The sequence below is a fragment of the Podarcis melisellensis genome (assembly GCF_964234715.1).
Source record: "Podarcis melisellensis genome assembly, chromosome: 13".
Taxonomy (NCBI): domain Eukaryota; kingdom Metazoa; phylum Chordata; class Lepidosauria; order Squamata; family Lacertidae; genus Podarcis; species Podarcis melisellensis.
In genome coordinates, this window is record NC_138545.1 from 1,216,916 (window position 1) to 1,227,338 (window position 10,423).

Here is a 10,423-nt window from a genome sequence, read left to right on the forward strand (position 1 = left end):
CGCGCGTACTTCCGGCGCGTGCGGCGGACGTGACGTCACGAGGTGGGAAATAGAAAAGAGTCTACAGGTGTATTTGCTTCTGTCACTGTCGGCTTACGATTTAATTGCTTTCCCCCCCTATTTTCGGTTTTTTTTCTAGCGGTTCTCGGTTTTGTTTTTCTTTGGTAAAGGTGGTTTGACAGGTATGAATAAATTATTTATTTCTGAACCCCCCCTGCCTCTCTCCAGGGTGGTTTACGGTAGGAGAAGCCAGGAGGTCAGGCAGGGCCTGGCGGAAGAGACGGGGAGCCACCACAGAGAAGGCCCCGCTCTCACATTGCCAGGGGAGGAGGTGAACTCCACAGCCCCACCTTCTCCCCACCCCAGATTCCCGGCATGTGCCTCTCAGGGCACCTTTCCTGCCCCCAAAAGTCAAGGGAGCAAAGGGCCATTGCGGTGTCTCCTCTTGCCAGCCTCAGCCTACCTTCTACTCCTCTGCCCGATCCTCCTGGATGAGCCTGATGGGTTTTGGATTCAGTGGAGGCCGCAGGGAGGCTGGGGGGGGGGGCACACCTGCATGCGCCTGGTCCGTTGTCCCGGGACAGGCGGGGGGGGGGGGTCTCCTTTCTACTGGCATCATTTCACCCCTGATGTTACCATGGATGGTGCTGTGTCCTCATTTCTCCAGAGGCTTGGGGGGCCACTAGCAACCCTAGTGTATTTTAATTAATTGATGTCTGTTTTTATGCATATTGTGTTGTTTTTATGATGTTAGCCGCTCTGAGCCCGGCCCCATCTGGGGAGGGCAGGATACAAATAGGAAAATAATAATAATAATAATTTTTTTTATCTGATCCTTTCCTGTCAAAGGGCAGCCTCAGAAATCTCTGCCAGGTTGGCAAACAGAGCCAAAGTTACCCCATCCCCTGGTCAAGGATCCCTGTGTCACAGGAAGTTGGGCTAGATCAGGGGTAGGCAACCTAAGGCCCGGGGGCCAGATCCGGCCCAACTGCCTTCTAAATCTGGCCCACGGACGGTCCGGGAATCAGCGTGTTTTTACATGAGTAGAATGTGTGCTTTTACTTAAAATGCATCTCTGGGTTATTTGTGGGGCATAGGAATTCGTTCCTCCCCCCCCCCAAAAAAAATATAGTACGGCCCTCCAGATGGTCTGAGGGACAGTGGACCGGCCCACGGCTGAAGAAGGTTGCTGACACCTGGGCTAGATGAACTTTGGGGGCACCCTTCTAACTCTTCCTTATCCTGTGTGTTAAAGGTCTTCAGGATCTCCTTTGCCAGGACCCGCTGGGAGTTTTGCCCTCAAGCCGTCCCTCTGCCAGGCAGAAAGAAAGGACCCCCCCCGGACACTTTCCCCTCCGGATCTCCCTCTCCATGGCTCTCTGCTCCCCGGCCTCCACCTCTTCGAAGCCACGGACAGCCCCCTTCCCCTCACGGCTCATCCCCGGTTCGCCCTACTCGGTGCTGGTCCTTCAGGAGGGCTTTTCGGAGGAGCTTTGCGACGGCAGCACCCGAGCGGACGGGACCGTCTCCCTGGTCTTGGGTCCCCACCTCACCCTGGTGGACACAGGGGGTCCCTGGGGCCGTGAGCGGCTGCTGGCGGGGCTGGCCGAGCAGGGTGTGTCCCCTCGAGACATCCGCCACGTGGTCTGCACCCACGGCCACTCGGACCACGTGGGCAACCTCAACCTCTTCCCCGAGGCCCTGCTGGTCGTGGGCACGGATGTCAGCCGGCCTGATGGACGTTACCTCCCCACGGATCTGCGCCGGGGGCTCCCCTACCCACTCCACAAGGGGCACCTGGAGGTGCTGCCCACCCCGGGCCACACAGGGAATGACGTCAGCCTGCTGGTCCGCGGCACTTCCCTGGGGGACGTCCTTGTGGCCGGAGACCTTTTTGAGCGCGAGGGAGATGAAGGAGACTGGGAGCCGCTTAGCGAGGACCCTGCACGGCAGGCGGGGAGCAGGGCCCGTGCCCTGGGCATGGCGGACCTCATCGTGCCAGGGCATGGGGGACCCTTCCAAGTCTTCAGGGAAGGAGTTGGGTCTCGAGGGGAGGGTCTGGGTGGACTCCACGGCCCCAGCCAAGCGCTGCAGAGCTGCTCTGCATCCCCTGACAAAAATGGTGACCAAGAGGATGAAGGGTTTGGAAACTAAGCCTTGTGAGGAGCGGTTGAAGGAGCTGGGGAAGTTTAGCCTGCGAAAGAGGAGAGGGGATATGAGAGGCAACTTCAAATATCTCAGGGGCTGCCCCATGGAAGATGGTGCCAGCTTCTTTTCTGCCACTCCAGAGGGCAGGAGTCAAACCAATGGCTTCAAGCTCCAAGAAAGGACATTCCGACTCAACATCAGGAAGAATTTTCTGACGGTGAGAACAGTTTGACAGTGGAAACCCGGGGGTGGGGGGTGGGTGGAACATTCTCCTTCATTGGGGGGTGTTAAGCAGAGGTTGGACGGCCCCATCTGCCATGGATGCTTTAGCTGAGATTCCTGCGTTAGGTTTCTAGATGACCCTGGGAGTCCCTTACAATTCTACAATTCTATGAAAAAAATAAATATTTTCAAGTACCTGAATTCCAATTAATTTGGGGCTTTTAACCCTTGTACTAAGGGACGTGGGTGGCGCTGTGGGTTAAACCACGGAGCCTAGGACTTGCCGATCAGAAGGTCGGCGGTTCGAATCCCCGCAATGACGGGGTGGGCTCCCGTTGCTCGGTCCCTGCTCCTGCCAACCTAGCAGTTCGAAAACACGTCAAAGTGCAAGTAAATAAATAGGTACTGCTCCGGCGGGAAGGTAAACGGCGTTTCCGTGCGCTGCTCTGGTTTTGGTAGAAACAGCTTAGTCCTGCTGGCCACATGACCCGGAAGCTGTACGCCAGCTCCCTCGGCCAGTAAAGTGAGATGAGCGCCGCAACCCCAGAGTCAGTCACGACTGGACCTAACGGTCAGGGGTCCCTTTACCTAGCCCTTGTACTAATTGCGCCCAGAAACACCTTGACAGTGGCCACAGAAGACCCTCCTCCCTCTGTTTAGCAACCCTGATGGACTTTTTTTTTACGCTCCCTTGCCAGATGCACCTTGGCTAGCTTGCTCGAGCCTTTTCTGGCTGTTGTTCCTTTGCTTCCTGTTTTTATCCCCTTAGTGGTCTGGAGGTGGTGGGCAGGGTGCAGGATCCCTGTGTTGTAGGAGGTTGTACTACATGTGGGAACGTTTATATAATTTAGCAGAGTTTAAACGGTCCCCTGTTTGAGTTTATGCAGCGACAACTAACTCGTTTGAGCCCTATCAATACCTTCCTGCTTTATAATCCCTTTCTGTCCCTCTTAAAGAAAGCACACATGAATCTGAATCGTATTAACATAAACTGCTTTATTATCAGATTCAATCAGGTTTACAGAGTTGTTCCTGAAGGCAGGCTTAGGTGACATAACAGATAAACTATATCCTAGATAGTCGTGAGTCATGAGAAGGTTACCAGTTAACGCTCCTTGCAGCAACCGACAGACTGACAAAACTGCCTGCTACACAGAGGCAGTTAGTCCTCTCAGGAAGTTGGACTTGACTGACAGCTGTATATCCCACGCTTGATAGCCCTCAGAGGTTTTCCCAACTCTGCAATGATTCATGTGTTCGTTACGTCAAGGCTGGGCTACCGCAATGCGCTCACTGTGGGGCTTCCCTTACTCTTGAGCTGGAAGCTGCCATTGGTGCAGGACGCTGCAGCACGATTGCTGACGGGACGGAGGCCTTGTCAGTGCACAACACCTGTGCCAGAAATCTGAACTGGCTACCAGTTTGCTACTGGGCCAAGTTCAAAGCATTACTATTAGTACACAAAGCCCTTAACAACTTGGGACCAGTTTACATGCAAGATGGACGGCTTCGCTTGGGGGAACTCTGGAACTCCCTGCCTGTTGAAACGAATGATATCAAGCAGGAACATTCTGTGTTCTCTTTCTCTAAAAACTTCCTTGTTTAGACAAGCTGTCCCAGATGCTTAGAAAGTGTTCGGTCTTTTAACTTCGGGTACATTAAAGCCTTGAAAATGTTTCTTGGTCGTTTTATCCTTTTGTGAAACCGCTGTGAGAGGTCTTTCTCTTTTTTTGCAGTAATGCGGGGTGTAGATTTTAGGAGAGAAATGCGGTTCTATCATTCTGCGACCTCGGAAGGGGGCAGCTTCTTCTTCCTTTTAAGCAGCGGTCGGGTGGCCATCGCATCAGCTGCGACTCCTGCACTTGCAGGGGGTTGGACTGGATGACCCTTGGAGGTCCCTCCCACCACTATGCCTCTCTGACTCATGCTTTCGAGGAGAGGGCTCTGCCCACGCCAGAAACCCCTTGCCCCCAGCGCCACTATCTGCTCACCCCACTTGCTGGACGGCATCCGAGGGGACAAAGGTGGCATTTACGAGCCAATTGCGCTGAGAAAGTCCAAAGACTTTCCCCACTTCCTCCTCTCGAGTCTGCCAGGTGCCACCCACCCCCCGGGCGTATAAGGCTGCCTCTTGCCCCGCAGAGCCCCATTTCGGCGTTGCCATGTGCACGGGGGCCTGTTCCCGCGTGCTGGGGGCTGCCCTCTGGCCTTTCGCTCTCCTGTGCATTGTCTGCAACATCGTCCTTGCCTTCCCGGACTGGAAGACCCAGTATGTCCACCACTGGGGGGAGTACCTGACCCCCGAAATCCTCTATCTGGGGGGGATCATCGGAGGGGGCATCATGGTAAGCAGCCACGGCAAGAGGGAGCCACTGTTAGGAATCCTGTACGGTCTTTGCAACAGAAGGAATCATCTGGCAGAGGATATTGGGGGGGGGGCTGTGCCGAAACCCGGCTCTTTCTCTCCTCCTTGCCCCTCTTCAACTCTCTCTGGGACCCTAGAAGGATGAACAGCCCTTAAGGGAAGGACCCTGGGCAGTTTCGCCTCCTGAGGTGTATTCATTTTGCTCGCCTTGAGAGGTTTTGAGAATCGTGGCGTGAGGGACCCAAAGGTCATCCAGTCCAACCCCGGGCAAGGCAGGGATCGCGGCTACCACATCTCGGTGGAGAATTGCCTTTAGTGGGTTTTGCGACCACCTCATGACTCTGTGTGTGTGTGTGTGTGTGTGTGTGTGATAAGTAGAGTAAAGCTGGGAAACAGTTCTTAATCAGCTGCACGCCAGCCCTGAAGAGCAGGCCACTTGCCACACAGATTAAGAATTCCCCTTGTGGCGGGTGGGTGAGGACTAAGGAGGAGAGTGTGATTTGTCTCCTGCAGAAATGGGAACTGAATGCCAGGCTGGCTGCCCTGTTCACACCCAGTACCAGCAGCTGGGCTGTGGGTTCAGAATGGGGGGAGGATGTCGTGGTTAGGGGAAAGCAGGAGACCGGGGGGGGGGGCGTTATCTGTGTGTTTCGGGGGGGGCATTATGATCATGTTTCTTGAGCTGATGGGTCTTCTCTCCTCCCCAGGTGATGGTTCCAGCCGTCCACATCCAGGCCACCGGGCGCAAAGGCTGCTGTGGGAACCGCTGCGGGGTGAGATGTGGGGCAGAAACGTCTGCTTTCCCCCACCCCCTTGTTTGTTTGCACATGCCAGCGTGGAGCAGGGGCGGGCAAAGTGCCACAAACTCCCAGGCAAAACCTCATAAAAGTGTAGAGCGGGAAGGAACTCACGGGTCATCCTCGTCCAGGCCCCCTGCAGTGCCGTGAAACGTCCCCTTTCTCCGTTCTCACCTCGGCACCCTCTCCATTCTGCGCTCCCATGCTGTTATTTCAAAGCCCCCTCCCCATATATACCATATTTTCTGCCCTATAGGACGCACTTTTCCCCCTCCAAAAATGAAGGGGAAATGTGTGTGCGTCCTATGGGGCGAATCCAGGCTTTGCGGACCTCTCCGCAAGCAGCGGAAGCGCTCCCACGGCTTGCAGAGAGCTGCCTGTTTGGGGGCTGGGGTCGGGGGAAGCTCGGGCCTCCACCGCCCCAGCCCCGCGCCTGGGGGGGAAATAATTTCCCCCCTTTATTCCCCCCCCAAAAAAAACTAGGTGCGCCTTATGGGACGGTGCGTCCTATAGGGCGAAAAATACGGTATATATTACTGCATGCCACCCCAATCTCCGAGTGGCGTGAGATTCCAGGCGCTTCCGTCCGTGTTTCCTTTTGGGAATGAGTCACACCTGACACTATGGCAGTCATTTCTTCTCCGTTCATTGCTATGGACTTGGCTGCCCGTCTCCAGGCACCAAGATCTCCTGCAAGGGATTCCCACACGGCGGGGTTGACGTTGCCAGTCTTCACGTCACGTTTGCAGACAGCTTTGTAGTGCAGAGTTGGTCTGCGCAAGGGGCTTGGTACCAGAAACCAGCTCCCCGTAGAGCATATCCTTGCGGGATCCTGCCCTCTTCCATGGACATGGCCAAGCCAGCGTCCGTGAGACAGGAGTGCGAACATGCTGGGAACACTTGCTAAATCTCAGGACGGGCACTCGAGTAAGACTCCAAGCATGGGTTAAATCCTAGCCCCGACTGGAACCAGGAATTTAGGGGGTGGAACTCATAACAATATTAGCCCTATACAGCCTAGGGTCCTCGTACCTGCGGGACCGCCTCTCCTGGTATGTCCCACGGAGGACCTTACTGTCCTCAAACAAAAACATCTTGGAGGTCCTGAGCCACAGAGAGGTCAGACTGGCCTCAACCAGAGCTAGAGCTTTTTCGGCCGTGGCCCCGATCTGGTGGAACGCTCCATCACAGGAGACCAGGGCCCTGCGGGACTTGACATCTTTCCGCAGGGCCTGCAAGACAGAGCTGTTCCACCAGGCCTTTGGCCAGGGCACAGCCTGACCCCCTCCTTTGGTAATCCTCACAGAACTCTAGCCCAATGGTTGCCATCAATTTGATTTTGAATTGATTTTAAATGAATTGATTTTAGAATGCATTTCAACTGATTGATTGTGGTTTTATGTGAACTGTGTTGCTTTTATTGTTGTTGGCCGCTCTGAGCCTGGCTTGGCTGGGGAGGGCGGGATATAAATAGAATTATTTTATTATTATGATTATTATTAAATATCAGGGGGAACTGGTGCTCCACCCAGAACCAAGTCCCCCCCCCCCTTCAGGGCTCTTGTTTCCCTGGGGCTGCCCACTAACCCCCGCCCCACATTTCCTCCCCAGATGTGCCTTTCGATCATCTTTGCAGCTGTGGGGGCCTTGGGAGGCGTTTACGCCGTCGCCACCTCCTCTCTGGGCCTTGTTCACGGGCCCATGTGTCAGTACCCCCTGGCCAACGGGACGCTGGAGTGGGGCCGCCCCTTTGAGAGCAGCTTGGAGGACTTCAGGTGAGCCAGGGGTCTGGAGGGTGTTGCGGGGAGCGGCTTCAGCTAGCTCCAGTTTTGGCACATGGGAGACCCTTCAGAGCAGGCACAGCGGTGTTTCTGATTTATTTTAAAGGAGACATTACTCGCACCGGGCGTCTCACGTGGCAGGGAGTTCCAGGGGCTGTGCAAACCAGGCTCCCTTTGAAGGAAAGAGCTCTGGAGGCACAAAGCCATTTTTTGTTGGTATTTGATTTATGTACAGCGTTGCTGGAGGCAAAGAGAGGCTTTGCTGACTTAAAGCTCTTTTTCTCTTCCTAACCCAGGGACGTGGGTGGCGCTGTGGGTTAAACCACAGAGCCTAGGACTTGCCGATCAGAAGGTCGGCGGTTCGAATCCCCAAGACGGGGTGAGCTCCTGTTGCTCAGTCCCTGCTCCTGCCAACCTAGCAGTTCGAAAGCACGTCAAAGTGCAAGTAGATAAATAGGTACCGCTCTGGTGGGAAGGTAAACGGCGTTTCTTGGCCAGTAAAGCGAGATGAGTGCCGCAACCCCAGAGTCGGCCACGACTGGAGCTAATGGTCAGGGGTCCCTTTGCCTTTAACCCAGGGTGGGGCCCTGCCATGGCCCTCCTTGTTTTCTCCCCTCCTAAGTCTGGGTCCCACCTGGTCCAGCATCCCGTTTGTTCTCGCAGGTGATCCGCAATCAGGATTCGAACACCAGACCAACTCTTCCCCTCCTGCGGTTTCCAGAAGCTTAACCCCCTAGGGCCTAGCAGCCCTCCATAGCCCTCTCCTCCTCCCTGAATCTTTCTCACCATCCAGTTTGGGGGCCCTCACTGCCCTCGTTCAGGGGTGAAGAAAGGGGTCCAGGGCTTGTGCGAGGAAGACAGTTGTGAGCGTGACAAGTCCGCCCATCTCTTCTCTGCCCCGTTCTCTTCCAGCGAGAAAAACTACCTCTTTGACACGGGCTTGTGGGACGTCTGCCGGGACCCCCCCGGCGTCACCCGCTTCAACGTCATCCTCTTCTCCATCATCCTGGCCTCTGGCCTGGTGGAGTTCTGCCTCTGCTCCCTCCAGATCCTCAACGGGCTCTTTGGCTGCGTCTGCGGAACCTGCAACGAGGAAGAAAAGGTGGGTTCGCTGCAGCCCCCCCAAAAGGCAGCCGCCTCCCTAGCCCAACCTGGGGGGGGGAGCCCAGTCGCAAGCAGCCCTGCGGAGGAAGCCCCGCTGAGCTCCTGGAACCACAGAACGGTCGAGCTGGAGGGGAACCCAAAGGTCCTCTAGCCCAACCCTCCGTTATGGAGGGGGGGGTAGTTATCGGTCTGTACTTGTTCTTCTTTCTGGTGTTTTGTGCTTGTGTCTTTATGTCATCAGCCGCAACCCTGAGATCTACAGGTGAAGGGTTGGTATGCAAAGTTAGTTAATTAATATCCAGCTAATAATAAAACAATTACCGTACTTTTCCGTGTGTAAGACCAGAGGGTTTTTTTATTTTAAAATTATGTTCAGAATTGTGGGTCGTCTTATACATGGATACAATCTTTCCCCCATTTTCTCTATTTGGAGTCCCCCAAAATAGGGAGCGTCTTATACATGGGGGCGTGTTACACATGGAAAAATACAGTATATTATTATTATTATTTATTCAGTGGGAATGCGGCTCCCTGTGAGCAGAGGCCTTGCAGGAAGGCGGACGAGGGGGGGGAGACGCAGGAGGAGCTCCTGCAGCCCCCCTTTCTCTGGAGGAGGAGGAGGCAGCAATGGGGCATGTCTGGGGCGGACCCCCTCTTTTATGGGGGCTTCCTGGGTGCCCTACTTGCTTCCAACTCCTGCTGCTGCTGCCCTAACCAACGTGTCCCAGTCACGAGATGGAGAGCTTAAAGTGAGGGCGGGGTGGAGTCCGCAATTCCTGCCTTTCAGCGGGTTGGGCTAGATGACCTTTGGGGTCCCCGCCAACTCCACAAGATCCATAGCTGTGCCTTGGCCCCCATTGGCCAGCTAGAGAGGGGTGCCCCTGTGGTCCTTCAAAGGTACGGTGCCGCTGAGCTGGACTGGGCCCAGTTTGCAAAGCCAGCATTGGCAAGGGAAGCCTGGGGCCTGCCCCGCTCCCCACAGAAAGCCCCTTCCTCAGCCCCACATTCACGCTCTGCCTTGTTTTTGTCTTTCCAGGAAACCTACCACTGATCCCTCGCTGGCTTCCCGACCTCCCCCTCTACTTTCCCGTGATTTGTTTTTAGCTGAGATTCCTGCATTGCAGCGGGTTGGGCTGGATGACCCCTGGGGGTCCCAACATGAGGATTCTGTGATCCTTTCACTGCAGTCCGGTGTTTCTGCGTCGAAGCGAGAGGAGCACCTTTGCCCTCCGTCTCTCTCTCTCTCTGCCTTCCGAATCAGAGCAGCCACAATAAACCGTTTTTTTCCGCCTCCGAGTCCTCTTGCGTCACCGGCCTCTTTCCATCTGCTCTGAGATAGAGCCCAAGCAAAGGTTGATGATAAGAGGGGCTGGGCTGGGCCAGCGTGGGCAGGAAGAAGTCATGGGGTCTCTCCGTCACCAGGGTCCCCCGCCCCACCCAACGCCCACCCCATGGCCAGGCAGGAAGTGGGGAGAGTCAGCTGGTCCTCTGCGGGTGGCAGATGAAGGGTGAGGTTTCCCCACATAATCGGGGTCCCTAGGCTGCGAAGTCCTTTGTGCACAGTTTCCCCGGACGCAGGTAAAAGAGAGAGAGGGGCAGACCCCCTTCCCTCGGCCCTGCAGTGTGGGCTTGGGGGGCTTTGGCAGGTGAGCCGGGCACGCTTTGGGGTCTCCTGGAGGGTCTAGGGTGGCTGGGCAGGGCCGTGGGTGGCTCCTATCTCGAAAAAAAGAGGGCTATAGGGTGGGTGCCCCATTTTTTGAACACCCAGCGCACTCACCCCGACCCCAGAAAAGCGCCCTGGTCTATAACGAACTTAAGAAAATATTAAAATTTACCTTCCCCAAAAAGCCAGAGGCTTTTTTAACTCGGTTCGATGGGAAAGGAGATTAAGATAAAAGATGATTTATGTACGCCGCAGCTGCTACAAGGACTTTGTTGGCCCAAAATTGGAAATCAAAAGCGGTTTGGAGCAGCAGGCGAAAGCGACTGAATACCAAACTGTAAGC

The 10,423-nt window shown here is 55.3% G+C and overlaps 1 protein-coding gene across 1 annotated transcript; it reads left to right on the plus strand.

Annotated features, from left to right (window-relative positions):
- The first annotated feature begins 285 nt into the window (after positions 1-285).
- On the plus strand, positions 286-9,713 carry LOC309355809 (uncharacterized protein). The gene is made up of 6 exons (XM_081886983.1): positions 286-331; positions 1,256-2,365; positions 5,443-5,508; positions 7,144-7,307; positions 8,226-8,415; positions 9,454-9,713. Exons 2-6 carry the CDS (start codon positions 1,721-1,723, stop codon positions 9,466-9,468), a joined length of 1,080 nt encoding a protein of 359 aa, XP_081743109.1. The 5' UTR covers positions 286-331; positions 1,256-1,720; the 3' UTR covers positions 9,469-9,713.
- Positions 9,714-10,423: the final 710 nt, after the last annotated feature.